Source organism: Salarias fasciatus, chromosome 4, assembly GCF_902148845.1.
Source record: "Salarias fasciatus chromosome 4, fSalaFa1.1, whole genome shotgun sequence".
In the NCBI taxonomy this organism is placed as follows: Eukaryota; Metazoa; Chordata; class Actinopteri; order Blenniiformes; family Blenniidae; genus Salarias; species Salarias fasciatus.
In genome coordinates this window covers 6,349,688-6,375,691 of record NC_043748.1, presented here as the reverse complement: position 1 = coordinate 6,375,691, position 26,004 = coordinate 6,349,688, and the positions used below count along the sequence as shown (strand labels likewise).

The following is a 26,004-nucleotide window of genomic DNA, read 5'->3' as shown; positions in this document are numbered from 1 at the left end:
TGTCGTTCACATACACTGTAATTTATTCTTTCACCGTTTGCACAACGTGGACACAATATAGGATCCTCTGTTTACACCCGAACACGGTCATATATATATACTTATACACAACCTCTGAGAGAAAAAAAGGAATGAGGATTGGTTTTGGGCCTTTGAAAGATACATTCAGACAGAACCGCTTTGGTCCGTGAGCAGGAGTGACCCGAGCTGCTGGCTTCAAATACAAACACGGTTATGGTCACAGCTTCAGAAGACAGGTATGAAGGTTGAAATGAAAATTTGCCGATTACACTTCTACACTACTTCACTCGACGTGCTTGACATTCCTTTAATACTGCGTGAGTATCGAGCTATTTTTTTCCCCTTCTTTCCAAAAACAGAAAAAGCTGCTGAATTAACGGCTGTAGCTGTAAAAAAATCCTAGTAAAACGACCTCGGTGTGCACCTTTTTTTTTTTTTTTTTTTTTTTTTGTCCGACTCAACAGTAACAATGGCTTGACCTCTGGAAAGCCAGATTCACTGCTTCACATCAAGTCACTGGTCTGGCGACAGAAATTCACCCTCCACATGTTCCACTAATCTGCAATACTGAAACTAAACACATTCACACCCAGAAGACAAACACACACACGCATGTGCATGCACACACAAACACACACTCGCTCAGAGACGTGCGTGGAATACATCGACTCCAATCAAATCAAATCACCGGTATAAACACACATATATGTACACACAGTATTTACCAATTATAAATTAACATTGTGCAAATCATCATACATACAAAGTCAAGTTCGGTTCACAATTCAAGGACGAATTAACGCTCTGCAGGAGGCTTCGCTGCTCTCCAGAGGGATTCGCACCGCTGCCTCCTCAGCTTCCCGTTTTCCGTTTTTGTTCTTCCGGGGAGGTTTGTTCGGCGTGTCGGCGGTACAGGTTAAGGCTGCATATTAAACACGGTCTACAGAGGAGCCGGACGCCAGCGGTCATCAGCGCGATCCGTCATCTTCTGGACAACGCCGCGACGGATGGCAACGTGCGACACTCGACTGAGTCACCCACATCAAAGCTGAAGCTCACGTGACGGCCTGTGTGTAACGTCACAAACAACACCGATGTGTCAGAGGCGACTTGTTTTTCAACCGACGAGGCGAGAATCAAACTTCAAGTATGTCTGCATTGAGTGTGGCGTTATCCTTGATCTTTGGATGGATTTACACACGGGGGGCCTGGGTGTGTAGAGTAAAGGTCGTGCGCCTTCTCTTGTGTGTCTGATAACATCTTGGCGCTGAAGGGAAAAGAGAAACACGATTTGTGCTGAAGAAAATTCAATTGCTCCCTCTGTAAACACACCTAACACACCTTACAGTGGGAGCATTCGGGGAATGACCGATATGAAAAGGTTTTGGTGATGATCGTGTTAGCTTATTTATAATTCACAACATTTCTTGGCTTCCTCCGATGTCCATTCAGTCCTGGGAGGGCCAGGGGAGAGCAGCTGCCAGTTTCCCACGGTCCCTGGATGAGGGAGCTTCAACAGCTCTGCGGTCACCTTCCTGTCTGAAGGCGTTTCTCCTTCTTCTGTACACTCAAATTCATTTGAAGACATCAGAGCAAGACATTTTCAGAAAAAGACATTTTTTTTGTCTTATAAAAAGCGATTCCCTCCGCCTCTGTTTGGTGTTTTCTGTTGACGCAGTTCAATGTCCAGTTTGTTTGTTTTTTTTTTTTACCTCCAGTACCACAAAAGACACATTTGATAGACAGCACAGAGTAAATCAGAGGCTCAGGCGGGCGGGCGGGGGAGGGGGGGGGGGGGGGGGGGGGGGGGGGACCCTGTGTCTTTTTGTTGTTTGCTTCTGTTCTGAGGTTTTAGGTATTTTCATTATTCATTTACACGTCTTTTTAAAAAAGCGGAACTGTTCCACACGCTGTAGCCTCTTCCGCCGTCCCGCAAACATCTAGAGGTCCGTTCACCGGATCCACAGCACACTGGGCGTCGGACTCGCCACCCTCCTTCCTCGTGCTGCGGGGAGAAGCTGAGAGCCGCTCTCGGATCTCTGCCCAGCCACCCTATCGGCCGCTCGGCGTCTGTCGGAGCCAGATCAGAGCTCGGAGCCGTCAAATGTTCTTCCTCTTCCTCCTTCCCGGTCACAGGTGGCTCTCCATGCTGTCTCTCTGCGCCTTGTCCGAGCCGCCGATGTCCTCCACCAGGGTGCAGCTGCTGACGGCGCCGTCGCCCCGGCAGTCCGTCACGCCGTTGTGGCAGCCGGCCACCAGCATGTGCCTCTCCTCGGGGCTGCAGGCCGGGGCGGCCGTCTTGGCGATGTCCGGGAGGTGGGGCAGTCGGGAGACGTGGTTCAGCAGGCTGGCCGTCTTGGTGTTGGGCGTGTTGCTGTAGGTGTGCCGATACTCCTCCTCGATGTTCCTCCCGAGCTTCCAGCGTTTCCACTTCTTCAAAACCTCCGACTGCACCTGAGGAGGAATCAAGTATCATAAATTGCCGCCATGATTAGAGAATCGGTGGGTTTGTGTTGTGTGGCTGAGGAGACTCACCTCTTTATTGACGAAGCAGTACAAGATGGCGACCAGGAGACCCTGTGGAGACATGCAGCGCAGTAGTTAAATGTCTTTAGGATGGATTTTTATTCCCAGTCTGGTGGCCTGAGGTTCAAAATTGCGTCCTTTTATTAAATAAATATCATCTAAAAGTTTTAACCTGAAAGACACCACCTCTGGCTTTGTGCACCGGCCTTCAGGCTAAACGCTCGACCACTTTAAAAATAAACCACAGTTTGACCACATGTGCACACGAGGAACATCTGCCCGAGGATGAGAGACACACAGCTGCACTTGTCAGCTTCCACTCTGACTTCCTGGCTTCCACTTCACGTCTCCTTCCCCTCGCTCGCTCCGCTCATCTGTCACCCGCGCCCCTTCAGCCTCAAAGGTCGCGTTGTCGCGTCACGGAGTGACAGTTATTTAGCTTCACACACAGTGTATTGTTGTAACATAACCCCTTCAGATACTCGAGGAAACACAGCGTCTCTCGATTCTCTCGAAGAGAACAGAGAAGTAAAGGGAAGCAGAGGCTCTGTAAAAGACTGATTCCAACCTGAAAGGAAGAAAAGAAGAGGTCGATGAAGAGTTTGGTGAGACGCAGACCAATGGTGGCCTTCGTGGACTCGTCGGTCACGAAGATGAAGACCACCTGATGGATGCCCAGCAGGGGGATCAAGGTCAGGGTGGACTTCGCCAGTCTGAGATGCAAAGAAACAGAATGAACTGAATCCGATCGGTGAGATCTAACAGTCGGCAGCAGACTCACCCGAAGCCAACTCACCTGAACTTATAGTCGGAGTATCTCATCTGATGCGCTCGAAGTTTGGACACCAGGATTTTGATGATGTGGATGAAGATGAGAAAGTTGATCTGAGAGAAACAGTGTTTCAGCATTAGTTTCAACACTCGATGCCACAGCCGAGGGGAAAACCGCCAGCCGAGAATAGATAAAAGAATATGTGTTTTTTTTTTGTTTTTTTTTTTTTGTGAAAAACTGTCGTATTTATTTCAGAATAATACTACAACAGTAACTGAAGCCACTGATTGTGCAGAAAGCGGCTTTTTTAACCTCAGTGGCTTGCTTCATGAAAATCACCCATAATGACTTTAATATTTACAACTAGTGTTGTGCATGGAAGAAGAAAGTAACTTGCCTCTAATTTGTACTTTAATTATCGTCTAAATGTTAAAACTCGGCACCAACACAGAGCATTCAAAGCCCCAAAATTTTACAACAAATAAAACTTAATCAGTCATGTTCTGAATGTTTGAAGCTGAATTTACTTTAATTACCATTCGCAGCCAAATCCCCTCGTGTGTATTAGCAGCGCAGCAGCAGGCTTATTAAATCCCACATGAAGCCTCAATGGCTTTTTGAGGATTTAATTACACAATCTATACTATAAAGTGCAATTTGCCTTTGCATAAATTATCATATTTGCATTGAAGTGGCAGGCATTACGAACACACACACGTGCATATTTATAGACATTAAACAGTTCCTCTGCCTGCAGTTGTGATGTGCAACTTTAAAAATAAAAAGTGAATTCAGGATAACAGGAAACAGCAAAATGGAAACCAGCACTCCTATTCCTACAAGACCTCAAACACAGGAATTCCTGCGGGATACAGGGCACTTAGCGCCACGATTAATGCATGGAAAATGCCAGGATGTTTGGCTTTGCACAGGAGCTTTGACAAATTGGATCTGCATACATGCTCCGGCTGACCTTTACAGAAAAGCCCTGCTCACAGGGAGGAGCTGAGCGGGGTGCAAAATAATCACATTCATTTGATCCCAAAAAAAAAAAAAAAAACCTGTGCGAGCCGACGTCCCTTAAATATGCAAAGTCTAATGCACAGCCAGCCTTTTACAAGCCATGAATAAATGAGGCTTGTTTAATATTGCATGGCGTATGACTGGGAGGAAAATGCAAGAATGCCAGCCACACAAGTGGGAATTTACCCAGAATTCACTTGTTTAATGCAACCTTTTAATATAGAGGGAGGGAAGCAACAGTCAGAAATATAATATATATACCATATATACTGAGAGAGAGAAAAAGGAAATTACCACGACAGCTAGCAGTATCGGAGAGCGGATTATCCACCAGTAATTCATGTTTATATTTTGTCCCCAGCACCTGAAAATAAAAAAAAAAAGATATCAAGGAGAGACAATTTAAAGTATTTAACACTAAAACAATTTGTAAACCAGGCTCACACACTCCTCTCTGGCTGATAAAGGCAGTTTTTCCACCTCTTTATTGCTTTATATAACACAATCTTTTAGCGAAGCGCGGCCTTCTGTTCATCAGCGAGTGCATCACAGGCTGCACGGAGGAAACACGTTTGCTGAGCATGAAATATTAAGAGGATGCTGACAAAAGTCATGACCCCGTTCAGCATGCTGCGGGAGATTAAAGCAAGTCTGGATGAAGCGTAAAAGCAGCACCGGTGAACTGGATGCTGAAAGGAGCTCAGTGTGGGGAACTTACTCTTCATTTTCATATAAATACTTTGCGGCCACCCACGGCACGAGGAAAATCAGTGGCGTACCTGTGCAAAAAAAGGGATTTTTAGTGCGCAAGTATAATTTAGTTTCCTGGAAAACACAGTGAGGCTCAGGGTGACTCACCCCAGCCAATGCACAGGTAGATCTTGAAGTAGTTCCTCTCTGTGAACACGGTGATCACCAGGAGGTTGTGCAGGTAGATGCCCTCCACCAGCAGCCAGTAGCTGTTGGCCATGATGCTGTACTGCATCATCACCACGGCGACCCGACAGCTGACTGTTGTCTGCGGGACGAGCAGGGGAACGCATGAATCGCCGAGTTTTTACAGCTCCGATCCTTTCATTTCCAAGAATCTGGATGCCATCCATTAATGTTTTCTGTCAGCCACTGCCGGCTGTGTTTGTGGTCCGACAGACGAACTCTGACCTCGTTGTTGACCAGCATCTCCACCGGAGGCATTGACGCGCGGGGGAATCCCTGCTCCTGGTCCCTGCTGAGGTCCTGCGACGTGTGGTTGGCCTCCAGCAGGGCGTCTTTGATGAGGATGGACAGCGCCCGCAGGATGAAGGAGGCGAACAGATTCATGTGGATGTTGTTCCTCATGCAGTGCAGCTTCCTGTTAAAGAAAACAAGCAACAGATTTTCTCAAAATTTTACTCCAAGCTTTACAATTTAATTCAACCAGAAATGAATTTTACCTGAAGAATATCAGGATGCCGAGAGCCAAGACCAGAGCCACCAGGGATAAAGAGTAGCCCACGGTGTACATGATCTGAATGTGACCGTAGTACTGCTGTAAATACACACACACACACACACACACACACACACACACACACACACACACACACACACACACATACACACACATACACACACACACACACACACACACACACACACACACACACACACACACCATTAGATTTTTAGCTGGATGATCTTTTGAAAATGCCTTCCCTCCGATGAGACGTTTTCTCACCAGACCGGGGTCGTTCAAGTCGCACTCGCTGGTGTTCTTGGGTGTGACCCACTGGCCGTTTGCATCGCATTCCTGGTACAGCATGCCATGCTGAACTACACACACACACACACGCAATGAAAAGTCTTTCTCTGCTGTGTATTACAAATGGCGTCAATTGATTGTGTCTGCCTGCAGTGTGACACGCCGCCCACCTTTATGGTACCAGGGTAAGTACCAGGGACACGCCACGCTGACCGTGGTGTTCGGGACTCCGTCGGGCCAGCACGCATATCTGTCAAAAGTCCGGTTGCAGACGAGTCCTAGGGGTGCAAAACAGAGCAGACGGTCACATATAGATCTCTTACATCTTACTTTTTTCTTCTACATCTCCACATAAATGGGTCTGTGCTCGTCTCCGCTACGGCACCGGTCATTCTTATTATAGATCGCCTGCCTTCAATCATCCTCCTCTCAAATCACAGCTTTCATCATGCTCCAGAGCAGACAGTGCACGGAGAGTCCACCTCTATAAAATAATCCTCCCTGCATCCTACACATCCAGTAAAATGTGCTCTCACATGCACTAAAGGGAAGGTGTGTGAGTGCCGCCGAGTGGAGGAACAAAGTGCAGTAATTCAGTGCGGAAAGCCACCCGTCTTTCATTCTCCTGCTCTCTCAAAGCATGAAAAGCTGCATGAAAAGCTACAACTTTGCCACAAGTTGACAGAAAAGTAAAAAAAAAAAGAAAATCTTGCTAACGTGTGCAAAAAAAATTTAAAAATCCTTATTTTTAAGTTATCGAATTGAATCAGACACACTAAAATCAGAAAAAGGATTATAAACTGAAAATTTAGAACCATTTGCAAGCAGGAGGTAGTAGATTTAAGTAGGCAGCAGGTCTTAGATAACAACATGTCAGCTGGCCTGACGCGACCTGAAAACAGGGGATTACCTAAGTTGACAAAAAGGTCAGGCAAGTTTGGCCGAGCTGAGAGATTCAGGGACCACAAACACTGTTTGATCTTCCAGAAAAGGCAACTGGTTGCGATGATAAGAGTCTCTGTTTTCTAATTCTAAGTGGAATTTTTTTTTTCTTAAACTACTAAAAAGTTTGACGGCTCGGACTCGGACTCACCGGTGCTGGGCGGGTCTAGGCTGTTGTTGCGCACGCACTCGTCCATGTACAGCTTCCAACTCTCCTTCACCTTGTCCAGGGGGACAGCGGGAGACACCTAGAGAGACGACGGGTGACGGCGGCGCCACAGAAACGTCATGTTGAGCGTGTCAGGTGGCGGCTCGAGCGAGAGACATGCGGAGAATGCAAACTTCACACAAAGCATCTGGCGCATTTGTTCCAGCTCACTTCGGTGTATACAACCGTTCCAAACAAGCTGTCCTCGCGCCGGAGACATGATTCCTCAAGATAATGATGCGTCTCGGTCTAATCTGTGTCAGTGTGGGAGGCCCGGTGCTACTGTATAGACTCTATATCACCGCGCTCTCACGCCGTGAGCCGCTGGTTTGTCTCAGAAGGCTGCGGATCGCATGCAGCCTGGAGGTCTGTGCGCTCTGAACAGTGTGTGATGCAGTGTGTGTGTGTGTGTGTGTGTGTGTGTGTGTGTGTGTGTGTGTGCTGCAGGGACCCACCTGGATGCTGCAGGAGACAATGAGAATGGCCAAAAAGAGGAAGAGCTGTGACATCCCTTATTCCTGCTGTTGGTGCTGGGAGGGGGTACTGCAGGACGGGGAAGGGTTTTCACCTCATAAGGGGGCTTATCTACACTCGCCACGCAGCCTGGATGACACACAAACACACAATCCGTCAAAGCTGGTGGAGAACACACCGCTCGTTAGCGGCGGGAGTGGAGCCAAACAGGAAAAGGCCGGGCCGTACCTATTACATTACAAACAATTACCACAGATGGAGAAGCCATTTAGGATGTTTAACCTGAATCCTAAAGTGGCCTGAAGTGGCTGTTCGTCCACGCGGCGCCATTTTCACAGAGGATTACCCAGAATCAGATCGTACCGAAGCATCGGGCACAAGGTCGAGGAGCTGTTTGCTCACCAGACCTGCGACTGACTCACGGCCGCCCGCAGGCCGCCTTCACGTGAAGGCCGGTCGGCCGCCCGTCCAGCCGGCGCGTCCAAGTGTGCCAGAGGTCACTCACCTGCGCATCGACCGCCGCAAAGCTCCCGGCAAGATTTGGCTGAAGCCGGAGAACTGAACGAAATCTGAAACGTTTCTGCAAAAAACACCTTGACCATGGAAACATTTTTGGCTAAAACGTTTCAAATTCCATTCTGTTCTAGTCTGCTCCTGTGGTGGAGGGGAGGACGCACTCACGCTGATGTGCTCAGAGTTTTTTTTCTTTATTTCTTTTTAATGGCGGCAGTTGTTTGTTCAGGAGATAAGAGCACAATGTTTCATGAAAGACGGACAATATATAATGCTCCCCAAGTAAAATCAAAGACTTTTTCTGTCTGCGGTTTTAGACAATATGTCAACATGTTTGTACAATCGGGGCTGAAACAGCATCTCGGATTTTCTGTGACCAAGTTCTACTGGAAGTAGGTCTCGATAACATCAGAGCCGCCCTTCGTAAATGGCCTGCTCATTGTCATAATGACTGGATTCAGTTAGCGTTAGACTGGCTGATAGCCGCGGGCGCCTGGGCGATCACAGCGGCTCTCGTCACGGCCTGACCCCGGGGGTCGGGAGCGATCGGGAGCTGAGATCGCTCTGACGGCCGGACCCCTTAAAACCAGCCGACGACGCGGTGTAGGCGGCAATCCTCCGCTGTGTGTTCTGGTCTCCAGAGGAACACCAGGGGCCCTAGAACAAACAAACACGTTGACCTTCCGTTCGAAAAAATTCCCGCAGCCGTTATGACTCATTAGGATGTTGAGTGAACGAATGCCAAATGTCTCCATGGAAAAGTGACACTGATAGCAGCAACTGTTTGAACCGCACCAGAGTGAGAAATACGCTCTTACCGGGGACAGAAACCATGTTTTCTGGTAGAGCAGGAAGGTTTACATGCATGTGGGAGAGAACACGCTCTTACGCCATGTGCGACAGTCTCTCTGTGCTACTTTTTGCAACTTAGCACCGAGTAGCGACAATGATTAACCAGACGGCGGTCTCGGTGGAGTGCTGCGAGGGGCGATGACGAAAGTGACACAGAAACATGAGCGGGTGGGTCGAGGCCGGGGGAAATAGACCGAGAACAAAGAAAAAAAGAAGGGTTCAAGAGCCAGGTCCTTCACCGCGCTTCCCGTCCTGACTCAGCTGACGCCGACCATTACAGAGCCGAGGAGCAACCGCAGACCGGCCCGTCTGCCGCTCGGGACAGGATCGGAGCGCCACAATGTCACAAGGCTTTTTGTGAAATACGGAGAGAAAGAATAAGGCACATTTCATTCTTGTTTGGAGATCATCTAAAAAAAAAATTTAAAAAAAAAACCCTCTCTATCTTTAAGCTTGTTTTGATATTTTATCAGTGTGTTGGTTTTATTCGTATGAAAACACTGGAGGAAATGGAGGAGTCACACATCACAGCCTGAGATAAACAATTTCTGCGATGCTCCATAAACCACACATGTTGCGAAAAAGCACACACCCTGAGGTTATTTGTTCTTTGCTTTATTTGTTGAGATTCGTGTCTGCTTGGATGAGTTTAGTTCAGGACCAAAGGAATCACATCAGAGAGGAGCTAACGCTTCTGGAGGTGTGAAGCTAATTAGGCTTGTACGTTTCGCCGTTATGATCTCCTGCCGGAGGGGCGGCTTCGGGCAGCCTCAGTGCGCCGAGGCCTCGGACCGATTACCGTCCTCTGGAACGTGCTGAGCTCCACCAGCTGCCTCTGCTGAAGGAGCAAAACTGGAACTTTTCTCTCTACTGTTACACATTTGAGTGGGTTGGAGCGAAGAGGGTCACCCAGACAGAGCGAGGAACCTCTGGGGATGTTTGGACAAAAGAGAGAAAATGTGAGAAAATAATGGAATATTCACTAACATTAGTGTTCTACCTTGGACTCGTTTCATCATGTTTGGACAAAACATTCCCTTCATTAATTTAGCTTTTCATATAAATGCTGAAATGCTGCCACTCCCTTGGAAATAAAGCATCTAAATAATGCTTGATCATCTATCAATGTTTGTTTTTCTGAAAAAAAAGAAAAAAATTCACTGAAGCGAATGACGCAAATTCCCCGAATGTCCCAAACAACGTCCAAAGCGCTCCATTCGAGTGGCTTCATACAATGGCCACTAACAATCGCCGTTGTTTGTTGGAGAGTACTTACCTTTCATTTGATTACACCGTCAAACAAACACAATTACGAAAAGAGGAGTATATGCCTACATGAATGCGGGGCAGAGAGGAGCAGCGAGGATTAAAAACAAACCTCTCTGGAAAGACAATAACTGTCCGGCTCAGAAAATGCCCCTGAGCAGCAATCCGTCATTCGGCGTTCCAAACGCAGACGCCTCAGTGGGAGAAAACAGAACGAACCTCCCGCAGCATCCATCCAGCCAAAATCTACCTGCGCTTCCAGCTTTGCATCACACTAACTGCACATTATTCCCAACTCAGTAAACACGAGGATGTGCTTACATAAAGTGAAAGATGAGGCAGGTTTCATTCAGATACACAGCAGGAAGACTCTCTGTCTGGGATAAACACTCAGGTAACATCTACACTCAGCAGGAGGCTGATCGAACGGCGTCACGCCGCGCAGAGTGTTCCATCAATACCAAACCCATTCATGGAAAGAGTCCGCAGCTGGGCGAAACGTATCTGTGTAATAATGGATGGGTAACAGCACGATGCAGCGTTTCTAGAAATAAGAACTTATTCTTAATTATTTAAGAGTTATTTAACATTTGAAAGTGTTTCTTTTTCTCTACATAATACAGGTCCCCCTTATAAAAGGATAGATATTAATTTTAAAAAGTGAAAAATCAAATCCACTCATGAATTAATTGGTGCCTTAATAAAAATGTTGTTACTCTACAGGAAAGATAAGCCAGAAGGACCAAAAAATAGTTATATAGTTGGAGTGAAACTGAAGACACTGAGGAAGATTCTGAGCTGGAAAAGTTTCCATTCATGACCTTATTCCAGAAAAATGCTTCAGGTTGTTGAATCAGAGGAAAAACACGACCGAAAGCCTTGAAATGGTTCTCGGCTAGAAAGAACTCTTTGGTCAGATATTTTATTATTGAGCTGCATACAGATCAAAGACTGTCAGCTGATGAGATTAATGTTCCAAACCTAAAAAACATCATCATCATCATCATCAATAGAACAGCATGACAGCAGTTTTAAAACACAATATAAACAGAATCTCTGGGTTAAATGTGTCACACCATTAAGAAACGTTCCTCTCCTCCTGGCTTGATTAATAGATGTAGTTTATTGTGAACACTCACTGAAGTGCTCTGATTTTATCAGGCCGCTGCCAAAACCTCAGAAACTCTGAACGTCACTAACGGCTGAAACACAGTTTAGACTCCAGCTGCAGAGCAGCTGCGCTCCGGTCGACGGACAAACAGCAGCAGAATTCACCAAAAGCACTCGCAGAAGATTGGATTTGAGCTGAGTGTATGAGAGAGACATTAAAGGAGAAATGAAAGAGGAACATTCGTGCCCCTCTCCGTAGAAAAGCCACTCGGGGAAAAAAATAGCAGAAATGCACGAGAAGAACTCACTGGACTTGACAGAAATCGATTGAAATAAACCGTCGCTTTGTGCTGCTACTATATTATTAAGAAATAAATTCTAAAAAGAAACAAAAAAGTCTTTCCTCCAAGAACAGAATCCTTAAAATGCAGATTTTTATACGGTTTCCGAGGAGGGAAAACGGATTCCCAGCCCGATAAGAGCTCACACCGTTCCCACGCTGATCTCCGGGCGCAGCAGCCATTCAGAAACTGAGGTGCCATCCTCTGCAGCCTAATTTGGTCAGCGGCCAGCTTGTTACCGGCCCCGCAGGATTTGTCAGAGGATATGACATTGCTCTGCTCACGCCGCTGACTGCTGGTGTTCCTCTGCTCGGCGCTGTTTGGAAAAATCTGTCAAGGCTTTGCTCCGTGCTCCATCAACATTTTAAAACAGACCCGGCATTTCACCTTTTCCATGCCTCGGCGAAAGCCACGATTCAGGTGAAAAGGGTCGCCGTTATTTCCCACCCCTGCTCTCATGAGATTCTCCACAACCCTGTGCTGCTTTACGCTCATGAAAGGATGAGCAGGAAAACACAGGAGAACATTGCAGTTCACTGAAAGTGCAACATTTTGTGAAACGATTATACGGAGATATGTGTTGCATGTATTTTCCACATTTATTGTTACGTGTTATATTAAAGAAATTAAGCAAAACACAAAATTATCCTCATTTTTCTCAAACATTTACAATGACAACGGGACAGAAAAGGTTTCTCATCCATCTGAACCGGTCTTCACATATGAAAGACTGTCGATAAGAGCCTGCTACAATAGCAGCTCGTGAAATGCAGTTGACCTCCGAAGCGCCCGCCGCTGACCCCCGGAGCGTGAGGACGCGTGCAGCACGGCCGGTGCCGAGCGGGGCCGGGACGCTCCGAGAACCCTTTTGTTCACCCATCCTCGTTCCGATAAACATAGTCCGCCTTCAAAGGCCACATCTGATGGACGTGGGCGGCGGGGACGGGGCGGGGCGGGGGGGGGGGGGGGGGGGGGGGGGGGGGACAAACGGTTGCGTAACACTGGAGATGTACCTGTACAGTGGGAGCGTGAGCCGCACGGAGCTCCTGTGTGATCCGTGCGTGTGTGGGAAGTGTTTCGTAAACTCTTTCATGAGGTGCAGCAGAGCTGTGAACCGAGCCTGCTGTGCAGCTACGGCGGAGCCTGTGATTATCACGTGCACGGCTCTCCAACCCGCAGGCTTTATCTGAGCCTCCGCCGACTTACAGGCTTAATAAATCTTTAAAACGATCATCTAGAGTCATAATCGTCTTAGTGTTTATGTTCCAAACAGGATGTTAAGTCATTGTGATATTATTATTCATATATAAATCTGATGCAATTGTTCATCGACTGTCCTGCACAACTATTTCAGGATCCAATATGTGGTTCAACCAGGCCTGAGAATAACAATCCAGCGTTCCATAACACATCCACACAGACCCAATCCAAGCCAGTAACTCTCCGTTTCCAACTGCGGCGGAGCTTCTAACTAGAAAATGAACAAACGGTGTAATTACGGAATCGGCAGCGCTGCCAAACGGCATCCTGGAGACACTGTCCGCGGTTTCAACTTGGCAGGAAAACGCCGTGCGCTTCAAACGTAAGCAGCACTCAGACGGTTTGTCTCTGCCGGGGTACAAGCTGATATCCAGTGACCCAGCTGGCACAGGGACGCAGCGAGCAAAGAAAGATTTCAAGAAATATCAGTAGCATTTCTGGCCAACGGTACTTCACCGTTTCTGTGAAAAACCAGAACGAACGCAGAGTAAAGGCAAAGAATAGATCCAGTATTTCAACATTTCCACAGCCGCAGAGGACGGACTGAACGGTTCTGAGTTCTTCTCATGATGGTAAATGAAGTCAGACCAAAACAGCGCTCAGATTAGATAGTGTGAGTTTGCCTAACTAACAGTTAAAAGGGAGTCAAAGTCCTCCGTCAGTGTTTGTGAGGCCAGAAGAGACAAAGCCATGGTCGATTTTTATGAAAAGACCAGAGAAGACGCACCACTGACATATTCGCCGTGTACATCCTGATGTGTTTTAGCTGAAGACTCCAATCTTAAAAAAAAAAGTTACAGTAGAAAAGGCAGGATGAAAGAAAACCATGAATATAAAAGAGAACGCGTGAAAAAACTGCTGGGTTTGCATTTTTATTTATTTATTGACGTGACCGAAGCTCTCCGTGCTGCAAAAAAACAGAGCATCTTTGATATTTTGATTATTTTACAGCTGCTGCACCGAACGGCGGTCAGGACCTCGGCGACGAGTTCACCCTGCCACAAAATGAAAACCACTCACTTGTGACAAACCGCTACCACAGAAACCGACCATCTCGGAGCGAAGGAGGAGAGGAATAAGGACTCGTCACGGTCGTAAATTCCTTCTCTGGCGTTTGCGCCGATTGCCTCGGATTTGGTGTAAACAAGCGAGCAAGGAGCAGAGCGAACGCAGCAGTTTCACCTGTCAACACCTGCGAGACGGCACGACAAGACAAACGCAGCCTCTGCTGTCTGTGAACAATCGCTGACATTTACTAAAAGCATTATCTGCTAAAACTGCACTGTCAGTGCCCCTTTATGTGGAATAAAAACAGGTGTTTTGTAATCTGCAAACAGCAGTGACAGCATTCGACGGTTTATTTATGCTGCTTTACATGAGCGCATCTTGTGATTCAGCATTGTGCAACTTCGCTGGGAGTTAATAAAAGCTTGAGTTCAGGGACAGAAGCAGCCGTTTGACAAATAAACACTGTTATCTGAAGCGGGACCACATGATAAGGCGGCCTAATTGGGCCCAAAGGGGACTAAATCTGTACTGGGAAATAACAGCGAATTTTAAAGAGCAAACAGGGGGAAAATATATATATCTAAGACAGACACGCTTGAACCATAAAGAAAAAGAGTAAATACTGCACAAGCAAAACAACAAACAAATGAGAGAGAGAGAGAGAGCAGAAAACTGGCCTTGCTTGAGATAAATATCCCAAACACCAGCAGGGAAATCAGGCCTGACAATAAAATAAACAATAAAAATGAGGCAAAAAAACAGGAAAAGATATAAAGGATGCAACTTATCTAAAAAATCTTTCTATATTCAAGTCCAGGATTATTTACAATTTGCTTCTATTCACATATCTAAAACCACAAAACAGCTTCTGGCATCTTTATATATTCAAAGAAACACATAAATTCAAGTCTCAGTAATGTTTGATGTTCATATAAATCTAAATAGACCCATGAAAATGCAAAAGCACTGAAGCGATCGCCACACTATGTCTCCTCTACCATGTTTCCACAAGGATCAATCGTACTTTGAGCTGTTATGGTTTCGAACAGGAAACTGTTTATGTGCGCTAATCCTGCGCAGCGCTCCGTCACTCCGCCATCAGCCTGGGATCCGTCAGACGCATCAGAACGGGGACGTTTGTCAGGCGACGCGGCGTAGATTCACCCAGTCCGCTAAACCTTATTTAGTCAGGCGGTTCGGCTCAAAATACGAAGCAAAAAAAAAAACCATTTACAGAACAGAAGCCACAGATGAAAAAGGTCACCGCATGTGTCCAGGCGGCACTTGACAGAAAAACAGACCCTGAATATCTAAAAAGAGGCGATTAAGCCTTACCCTGGGATTTCTGCTTGGACTTGCTGAGCATTCATTACTGAAAAAAAAAAAAAAGCTAATGGCTTCATATGTTCCCCCTGGAGTGCAGGGACTTTTAACTTTAAGAGCATTTAAAAAAAAAAGTGGAAACTTAAAAAAAAAAAAAAAAAAAAAAAAAAAAAGCACTTTTGAAACAAATGCTGGTTCAAATAGTGTTTTAACAGAAAGGGCGAACACCAAATACCCAACGCTCGTCCTGCAAAAACACAGAATATGATGTCCATTTAGAAAAAACTCTTACAGGAGAGCTATCGCTTTACAGCCTAATCTGGTCAGTGCAGAGAGATTCAACATTTCTGGTGTTTTGGCTTTAATAGGCACAAATCAGCAACTTGAATCCCTCTTTGTCGGCGGTGTGTGTCGATCATGTCAGAGGGAGAAAGTAACGGCGGCCATTAGCTTTCAATTTCCAGGAAACTGCTTTGAATTATGGCTTTTTGAACGGCGGCCAAAAACTTCTTCAGCTGGCTACTTTCTAGCCTGGAGACAGCAGTGATTCAGAAAAAAAATTGTGTGTGTGTGTGCGCCAGTGTGTGTGTGTATGTGTGTGTGTGTGTGTGGGCAGCAGAGCCTTAAAATATCCGCCGCTGAGATTCCTCAGAGACGGCAGTAATGTCATCCCAGGAGGTGAAGAAGTGAATCATTAGGAGAGCTGGGAAACTTCGCGGCAGATGTTCACAACAGCGAGCGACGGTTCGGCTCATCGATGATGATTTAATCACCTCCACAAGAGCGGCGTGGAAAAGCGAAGGTCCGAGGTCGTGAGCCACGTTCGTCACACCTTCACTCGACTCCTGCGGCTTCTGAACCTCGTTTTTCCTCCGTCCGCCGACGCTTCGCTTCTCGCCTGAGCGGCAGAGAGACGCCAACAGGCCTCGAGAGCCGCTCACTCTCACATGAAGAGCTTTAGGTTCCCTCACCGCGATTGACCCCACTTATGAACGAATTAACCTCCGTCTCAGCACAAACACAAATCGGCGCGCGCAAACAAAGAGGGAAAGCCGCTCCGTGCTTTCTGACGGCTCGCCGCGTTCATTTAATTAGGCGGCGGACGGCGTTATCGTTCCCCCGCGTCCGTGCGTCTGCGATGTGAGGCGGCACATCCTGCCTCTCGTCAGCGAGCGCCAAAGCCAGTCATGAGAAAATGTGGCGTAACGCAAACAAGGCGCACCGACGAGTCACGCTATACGGCGAGCGGCAGAATCGAGCGAGGGCAGGAAAACCGCCGCCGATGTGATGGAGGTCAGAAAGGTCAGGAAATAATCTGGAGCTTCTCCCTTGTTTTATTTTTCTCTTTCAATTGTGATTTTAAACCTAAACGAAAAGAAAACACCTGTTAAAAGAGTGCAGCGGTGTGTCTCTTCTCAGTGCGCGTGACTTCTGAAGCCTCCAGCGTGCGTGTTTTCACCCACACAGCGTGGCTTTGATGCTCGCGCAGCGTTACAAACACCTCCACACCTGAACACCCTCCTCCGCTGCTCGTCGCACCAGGCCGTCTCCGTGTGCGATGCTACCGGCTGCGGTTACATCAGGCTTCAAAAACACGCCTGTGAGAGGCGATCAGACGGCCGTGTAGCACAGGTGATAGAATCAGCAAACAGAGAGTAATTGAGCAGTAAAAGAGATGACGACACACGCAACCGCGCACACACGCACACACACACACTCAAACACACAGTGTTGTCTCTATCCTTGCAGGGACGCCATCTGTGAACACTCACTCCGTCCGTATTTTACTGCAAAACTGGGGAATGTCCAAATTTCTCTCTGTGGAAAGATCAGGAGCCGAGCAGAAATACACTCACACTAAAAATATTTTCACCCCGGAAGTCTTGAAACCGGCTGTGACAAAAAGCAGAAGATGTCACACACCGAGCATCACAAAGCGCAGGCGGCCCCAGACTTCCTCCGCGCTTTCAGACTGACTGGAGGCGCGCCGCATCGCGTAGCAAGGCTGCGCTGAGGGACGCCAGTTAAAGAGAATCTCTCACACCCGTTTGAATGTTTGCACCTATAAGAAGTGCGAACAGAGCGATCGGGAGGAGGTGACGTGATGCTTTTCAAAAGAACTCCAGTGGTTCGACCCGAGCCTGCAGAGAGCTCAAGCCTTCGTGTGGAATGAATATTTGATGTGCTTAGTCTGTGACAAGGCGAGGGGAGCTCAGCTAATGGCAGCTCTTTAGAGCAGATGAGGTTTGACAGGAGAGAGCGGGAGAGCCGCCGCGTGAATCATCTCTCAGTCAGCTGCAGGCAGGTGAGGCGATCATGGAGGGAAAACAAACACACTCACTTTAGCTGCAATCAGAACAACGGGGCATATATGAAATGAGTAGAAACAGCAAGCTGGAACAGCCCAGGTTGAGAGAAAGAAAAGGGAAGAACTTTATCAAGTTACCGTTCGGTTTATCAGCATCAGAAGGTGCATAACGGTACTGAAGATGAATTTGCACCAATGCTTCTACAATGCATAGAACTGAACAATGTAATAGTGCTCTGCAGTGTTTTGACCAACTGAAACTAATGTGTTTTCTACTCTGGTATGAACAGCAGGGTGTGTGTGATAATGTGTGTAACATCTGGATACAGGTCAGTGTCTCCCGCTGTGGGTCAGAAATACCCTGACATCAGCATTCTCTTCAGTGGCTCATGGGAGAAACGCTGTTTTTCATCTTCACTTACAACCGCTGCCATAAAAAAAGCTTCATTTCATAAAATGTAGCATGAAAAAAAAAGCTGCCCTGCAAGATATCAATCTGACACTTCCTAAAAGTCAATTAGATTTTACACGGCGAGCAACATGCGGCAGAGCAATCGCCTCAGGAAATTTGGTTGTGTGGTAATTGTAAGGAATGTGTTTCACTCTTCGTGTTTTTGAAGCATCAGATCACATTATGCCATATTAAAAAGTCAAAAGGATGAAACAGGATTCTGATGTGTTTTAATTATTCATACGATTTTGCTAATTTAACACTTGTTCCATCACCAGTAAGACTTTTTTTTTCTTTTTTTTACCAGATGCATTTATACTTTCTGTGCAATGTCATATAAAGTCACATCACATGAGTGAAACAGAACACGGTGTCCATGACTTTCAGGAAAGACGCTATAGAAGAGATCACACTCCCTGTAGTGGGAATAGAGAGCTGCGGGAGCTCATCACACATGAAATGATCTCGCTGTGCAGTCAAGGGAAATATATCCTATACCACATCCACATATGGCACATCTATGACTTTTCACAGCTTATATCTTCTTTTTGAATTTCAATTTCCCTCAAAGCTGTAAAGGAGGAGGAGTACAACACTCGTCCAGGTTTCGTCTTCTAGTTGGGGATTATTAGCCACAAGATGATCAGCAACCACAGTTAAGATGTTACATTCCTGCACCGATGTTGTGAAAAGGGTTTTCTGACATTTTCAAACAAGCTTCATAAGTTGATTTTCTGCCATCTCGTTACAGAAACAATGAAAGGTTGTCCTTGTTCAAGTTGGTATTTGACAGTGTAAGTTCTACGCCCAAACCCTGTGACAATTTCTCTTTTAGTGTCATTCTAGAAAATTAACAAATAACAAAAATCTGGATCATCCTCAGCGTCATTTACATGCTAACTGCATGAGGCTTTCTCTGAACCGTAGTGATCTGACACAACAACATGCTGGAGGCAGTCGATGAAAATCTGTTTCAATCTGCTGGAAAGTAATATGTTTAATAAACCATTATAGTTGCATATATATATATATATATATATATATATATATATATATATATATATATATATATATATATATATATATATATACACATACATATATGTATGTATGTATACATATATATATATATATATATATATATATATATATACGTATACATACATATATGTATGTATGTATACATATGCATATACATATATTCTCACTATGTTTGCTGACACAAATGAGCAAACATGTTTGAGAAGCTGGAGGCTCAATATAAAATCACTGACATGAAATCAATAAGCAATTACAGATTAAACTTTTCAGGAGAGAAGATGTTTTTTTTTCTCATGAAAAAGAATGCACATTTGAATAGTGAGTGGGAGTCGTGATGAAAACTTTTGCCTTTAAAATGCTCAGTGTAGCAGAATTCATCGGCCATTTGTTGGCGGATGGAGGAGTCGTACGGACGGCGAGCGACCCGGAGCTGGAACCACAGGCGTGGTTACTCCAGTTTCCAGTTGAGCAGACACTGAGATAACGCGACTGTTGTTTGTGCTCTGTACTGTGATAATAGGCCGTGTTAGTGGGGGGAAAAAGAGTCACACTTGACCCTAAACCTGTGCACACTGTGAGGGAGGAGAAGGTATTTTTAGCGCCTCGCCAACATCGCACTGGAAAACCTGACTATGGCTCGGTGCCGGTGCCTCCTTTGGGGTCCACAAAGCAGTTAAAAGAAAAGTAAAACCTTGTAGTGTTCTTTGATCCTTTCACATCCTCCGCTGGCATCGATTCTCCGTGATAAATCTTTCTGCTGCCGCGTCGGCGCAGCATGGAAACGCCTCTGTGTTCACTGAGAAGGAATTTACAGGCGTGTTATCTCCGCCGCTGAGTGCCATGTGAGTCTGACATGTACACAACTGCCACCTTTCAAATGCTTAGATCCGACCCACAGCTCGACCGGCAGTGACCTCCGAGAAGCCGTGTGCACGCCGGAGCGCGTCGGCCGATCATTGCAGGGCGATCACATAAGCCACGCCGAGCCTGATTGTGTGACTCGCTTTTGCGCACAAGTAACGGATTTCCATCATCGCAGCCCGCCGACTGCTCCCAGGCCGGCGTGGCTTATGTGAGTCTGACAGACAATAATTGCAGTCATGACCTCTGGAGCATGAGGCCAAATACCTCGGACCGTCTACAGCGTGTGAGCGCTGCTCGGATCTGGTGGACGGGCTGATTTTTCTGTCCTGTTATATTCACCAGACGCCCTGAGACGTTGCGTTAAGCACAAACACATGGAAGGGAGCACTGGAACATCACCGATGTCTTTCTGTTGAGCTCAAATATCAAAGACCGGTGCCTTTCATAGAGACATCACCGCTCACGTTATACAATCAAGGCTGCTGACAGGTTAATGTGTGAGGATTCAGAATGTGGATTTTCATGGGAAGAAGCAGATCACCTACGAGAAACTATGAACTGAAGGGAAACTATCTATTGGAAAAGAGGCCACTACAGTTTAAAGACCAACATGAAGAGCAGTTTTGTTCCAAAGATGAATCCATTCTGTGACTACAGCTCTATTATTTCGCTCACTTAGCCTCACTCCCAGCATGGTGTTATTTATACCCCTCAATTTTAATTGCAAACAACACATTCTTCACCGACATTCACCAGTGCGACATATGTTTTCTCAGCTTGTCCATCCCGTTTAGGCGTCCCCGATAATTGCCAACTTTGTTTTCTGACAAAACCCATACGACAGTGGTGTGCAGTCCCGCTCCTGCAGGGCCCCTCGCTAACAGGAAGGTTTAGACGAGAGAGAAACTGGACAGCGCCGCGACCTTCTGCACGCTGCTCTAACGTCGCTGCCAGAAGGAGTTTGAGGGAGAGAAAATTGACGACGTGGCGTTCGCGAAAAAGCAGAAGGAGCTGGATCGACCACGGAGCGTGAGCGGTTTCAACAGGGGCGAGAGGAAGCCAAGATAAAAGGCCCGGAGGCGCTCGGCGGGACACATCATGCTCATCGGCGAACTCTTCAAGCTGAAGATGCTCGCTGAGGCCGTCGTTCACAGCTGTGTGCTCAAGCTGCTGGAGCGGCGGGATGAGGAGTCGCTGCAGTGTCCGGGCACGCTGCTCGCCACCGCCAGGAAGGACCTCAACGTTAAAGGGGGCAATCCTCAAATAGATCTGTTCAATATTAATAAGTCAGGATTCACAAAAACCGAGTGATTTAAGTGTTCATTTTCAATGACCAAGTTATGACATAAGACAATCAATGAATTATTCTATGAGCTCTCACTATAAGATAGCTTTGAAACAGGGCACCATTATCCTGTTATTATTCCCCATGGTTCTATGTTGAGCAGATGCAGTTCTGTCATCCTGTCCACAATTTGCATAGCAAATGTATAATTTGACATCAAAATACAGTGGTACGATTCGTCTCTCCATAAAAGCCAATGCTACCTGTAATTTTAGTTTTGCACCTGAAGAAATCATGTCTACAGCGAGCGGCAGTGGGCGTTTAAAAATGATTTCAGTGGGACTTTTTTTTTTTAATTTTTAAAAAGCCGCATGACACAAATGGCACTCCAAAAAATTTTTGGTCGAGGTTGGCAGGCCTGCTTATTAAGTGAAGACCGGAAGAGCATGTTTAAGTGTTTCAAGGTCTGGCTGGTGTCCAGGAGGGCTGTGGTGAATCTCGGTGCCTCGAGGCTGAAACAGGAAAGCGATGCATCGGGTTTCTCAGAGCCGCATCTCTGGTTCTGCTTTATTTACTGTGCTGTAATCGGTTTGCTATGCTCATTGCATGTGAAAGACGCTCACACTCAATAAAGCATACATACTTCATGCATTCAAAAGACACAGTTGAACCTCATTTAGTGGTTACAGCTTGGATCCCTTCTGACCCGAGCTGCTGGAAATATTCAGCATCGCCACAAACGGCATGTTGGCATGTGAGACCGATTGCTGTCGCGACTTTCCAGTGACAGAAAAGACAACCTGAAAACATGGCGTTGATTTGTTAACAGGGGCAGGAAGGTAAAGAACTGGCGGCTGCCCAGAACACAGTAAATGATGGAACGTTCTGCTCTTTAAATGTGACGGGTCTCAGCTCAACGTGGAGGAAAAAAGCAGCGGAACGTTACCCAGAGACCAGAAACCGACAGCAGGACCAGCGGAGAGGGAAATGCTTTGTGGCAAAGGCATTAAATATGAAGTGAGAAGAAACAAGAACACCGACCGCTCTGCACTACAACCTGAGTAAAGTGCCAGCGTGACAAAACACGCCAGTGCAGGAACAAGAAAAAAGGTGTGAAGGTGTCTCGTGATGCACCCCGGTCTACAAACACCATCAAGTTGGGAATATTTCCTCTGATTTATTGTAAAAACCAGAAATCTTCCATGTGCAAATGCTTTACAATAATAGTGAAAGCCTGTCACTTCTTCTGCACGTATTTTTCAAAGTCAGTATCAAGGTAAAATCTGCTCTTCCAGAAAGACCCCAGCGGTCACAATAGGAACAGTAGTTGCTTGTATTTTGTCTGAACCTGCAGAACAGAGACACCCGTCTATAGTTAAACTGTCACCTTCTCTCACCTTCTCTCTGCACAAACCAGTAAAAGGTTGAATTTTCCTCCAGGAATAGAGCTTGTTTCAGAGAGGTTTCATTAACGGGCCCAAGAGTTGATCTGCCATTGGTAGAGGTGTGCTTTGGAAGATTTAATAAACTCCTAATTTATCAGTTTAACTCTGCGCGTGCCTGAAAGTCAGACAGCGAAATCACCAATCAAACGGTGGTTCGAAGCCACATGGAAGTCGATGTTTATTCAATAAGCAGGAGATGTTTCCTGCTGCTAACAAGAAGGGATTGGTTCTAATTTTTCTCTTTCAATTGTGTAAACCAACAATGAGCATGATCCCATTTGCAGTTGGTGTATGTGTGTGTGTGAGAGGAAGAGGATGAAAAAATAAAAGAGGGCATGCATTGTATCGTGGTGTGTACGCTGGACATGACCACAACTCAGGTTTATTTTTAACGTAGCCCTGGTAAATCACAGTAAACCTTTAATCAATAAAGGCTTTGGATGGTATCACTTCCATCCATCCATGCTTCAAGGCAGAACACACACCCTGCCTGGGACGTCACTCCATCAAACAGCCACACACACTCACAGTCACATCTTTTCAAATTGCTCGTTTGCAGCACGTTTCCAGAGAAAAGCCACGCAGGATCAGAGAGCATATTTACGTCCTACAGGCACTTTGTGTTTGTCCACCTGTGTGTGTGTTTGTGATTGAAGTTTCATGAGCTGCAGGGTGTGTGTGAGGCTCAGAGAAGCCCAGGGGAAGCATCGGGGCGAACCGCATCACTTCTCCGTTGCGATCCAGAGTGACAGATCTTTGTAGTGGAAGCTATTCTTAGTCCTCCTGCATCCATGGTGGGACTCAGAGTAAATTGGAGACTGTAGAGGCGCACAGGAGGTCCGTGGTGCCTTGATGAGGGCCGACACCAACACACTCACACCTGCCCATCACACCTCCACAGGACACCATCCAGCCTAACATCCGCCAAATCCTCTCAGGTTTTCATTTCCGCTCTTGGATCCAGTTTTCAGTTTGTCACTTTGACATTTTCCTGATTGTCTCAAAAACTCAGGTGAAAATTGGCACAGCACTCTCTTCTGTTCTCTTCTCTAATTCCCTCTTATCTCGTTAAACAGCTCGGACTCAGGAAAGGCAGATTATTATTTCTCAGGCATCGAGTCTTACCTCAATTTACTGCATTTTAAGCTGCTTTGTAATCCTGCAGACAGTCATCCTCCATTACAACCTGACCCAAAGTGGTTTCAAATATATAATTAAAATGCTTCATTCTTCTTTCCAGTGTCAAACACCTTAAACTCTGTCTTGAAAATCCCATCATCGTAAAAAGCATCACGTAGAAGGAACTTTTGCTGTTCTTTAAAGATGCACTGCACACTTTCTGCAGTGTGTGGCCCAAATAACTGAATGTCTTTAACCCTTTTCACCAAAAGCCGGTTTGCCTCTTAATATCTGAAGACAGCCTTTCAGTTTTTTTCCTGTACCATAGCGTTACACCTTCGCCATATGTGAGCAGCATCTGCGTTCTCCTTGAGGGAAATGTGTCCTGCTATTTGCATGACACAAAAATTAATGCAAAGCCGACGCTGCACCGCACACAATCAGGTTGCAACCATGATATAAAAATAGAAATCGCATGTTGAATGTATTTATTTAGCCTGTGCCATGACAGCGTTAGCTTGATTCTCACACTCTGATTTACTCCGTCCAGCACTTTCTCCGCAAAAACAAAAACAAAAAACAAAAAACAGTCTTGATGATGATGAGATTAAATAAAAAAACTGGATGGACTTGCTGTCCTGCCATATGATCGGGTTTAATATGACAAATGCGGCAGTCAGCCTTTCATTGCTTATCTCTGTGACTGCCGAGGCAACCGAACTGACCACAAAGCACAAACTCGCAACACAGCACTAATTCTCAGCCACACACTGACTGGGCTGTGGACGAAAACCAAGTTTGAGATCAGTTATCCTGTTTGAAATCTTACAGAAAAAGCCCCTTTCTGACAAATATGCTACAGCGCACTATCTGAGGGGTTAAACCGATCAGAAAGCACTCACTGCAGTCAGTACTCACCCCTAGAGGCCAGATCACAGTCTGAGTCATTTTGCAGGCAAGCGTTTCAAACATGCATGCATATGAGGGTCAACGGCACACGGTAAACAAACGCAACCCCACACTCCATATTATCATTCAGCATTTTAAGTCTGCATGCATAATGGAGAAAGTTCACCCTGCTGATTGTAGCAGCTCTGACAGAAAAGAAATGTACTATATGCGTTGCAAAAATTCAGCTAATGTTCATTCTGTATGCACAGAACCACCCGTACAGCCAGCTAATGTTTGCAAATTACCCCTAAAGACAACATACAGAGAGACATCCCTCATTTGTGGAGAGGACCTGCAAACAGGAGCTTTATTTCTCATCAAGAAGCTCTGGTGTATCCCTCCAGCAGATGCATTTGTAGTGTTTGTGTACTTAAGTGTGACAGCTGTTTAACTCACAATAAGTATACTTATTAGCTACACTGTGCAGTGTAACACAACGTTCACAAGGGACACAGCGCCCACATGTTGTCCTCCTCACTGGCGTGATGCTGCTTTAAATGAGCCTGATTAAGATCTGAATAAAGGTTGGACACTTATCCCCTGAAAGAATTCAAGTGCTTCTGGAATATTTTAGAGAACCCAGAGGAAACAGAGGCATGCACAGGGAGAAATGCAAATTCCAAGCTGGAAGTACCAGCAGTTAAAGCCCAGAAGATCTATTTGAAGGTGAGGCTTTTCCCCCCCAACACAATAATGTAGTCAAATTCCACTTCATAATACTGTCTTTAGCCGTGAATCTATTTGCATAACTACAGATGATGATGAGATGTAGCTTGCTTCATTATTATTGTAAAGCTGGATCCCTGAGGCTATTTCACTCTGGTGATGGACTGAGTTCAGTTTGAGTTGAAGAGGTTTGAAAACCCTGACCGACACCAAACAGCCAGAGGATCCTGCAGCGAAAGTGCTTCTTTAAAAAAAAAAAAAAACTTTTTTAACATCAGAAGTCATTCAAGTTACTCAGAGAGATGGTTTATGATTTTTTTTTTCACTTAAACAGAAGTTAAGCTTAATAATAATTTACAAACACTCGTTTAATAAAAAAAAAAGACTAGCATGCCTGCAAATTGAAGGTAAACAGTAGAGAGAGGCGAAAAGTCACATTATGCAGGCCCTGGAATTAACATTTAAAATTAAACTGTGTGCAAACAAACAAACAA

General features: G+C 45.9%; 2 protein-coding genes across 2 annotated transcripts in view; one reads left to right on the top strand and one right to left on the bottom strand.

Annotated features, from left to right (window-relative positions):
- gcgra (glucagon receptor a) overlaps positions 1 to 26,004 on the bottom strand; it is a 26,302-nt gene continuing 298 nt past the window's right edge. The window contains exons 2-14 of the mRNA XM_030090439.1: positions 7,689 to 7,836; positions 7,177 to 7,273; positions 6,254 to 6,361; positions 6,060 to 6,154; positions 5,776 to 5,870; positions 5,504 to 5,693; positions 5,201 to 5,360; positions 5,061 to 5,121; positions 4,637 to 4,706; positions 3,344 to 3,432; positions 3,116 to 3,260; positions 2,557 to 2,598; positions 1 to 2,475 (exon numbers count right to left, since the gene is read on the bottom strand). Coding sequence (XP_029946299.1) covers positions 2,152 to 2,475; positions 2,557 to 2,598; positions 3,116 to 3,260; positions 3,344 to 3,432; positions 4,637 to 4,706; positions 5,061 to 5,121; positions 5,201 to 5,360; positions 5,504 to 5,693; positions 5,776 to 5,870; positions 6,060 to 6,154; positions 6,254 to 6,361; positions 7,177 to 7,273; positions 7,689 to 7,742 — 1,530 coding nt within the window. The 5' untranslated portion in view covers positions 7,743 to 7,836 and the 3' untranslated portion in view covers positions 1 to 2,151. The remainder of the gene's footprint in view (positions 2,476 to 2,556; positions 2,599 to 3,115; positions 3,261 to 3,343; positions 3,433 to 4,636; positions 4,707 to 5,060; positions 5,122 to 5,200; positions 5,361 to 5,503; positions 5,694 to 5,775; positions 5,871 to 6,059; positions 6,155 to 6,253; positions 6,362 to 7,176; positions 7,274 to 7,688; positions 7,837 to 26,004) is intronic.
- LOC115386757 (G-protein coupled receptor 183-like) overlaps positions 21,143 to 26,004 on the top strand; it is a 24,266-nt gene continuing 19,404 nt past the window's right edge. The window contains exon 1 of the mRNA XM_030089224.1: positions 21,143 to 21,330. Within this exon, the coding sequence (XP_029945084.1) occupies positions 21,143 to 21,330 (188 nt within the window). The remainder of the gene's footprint in view (positions 21,331 to 26,004) is intronic.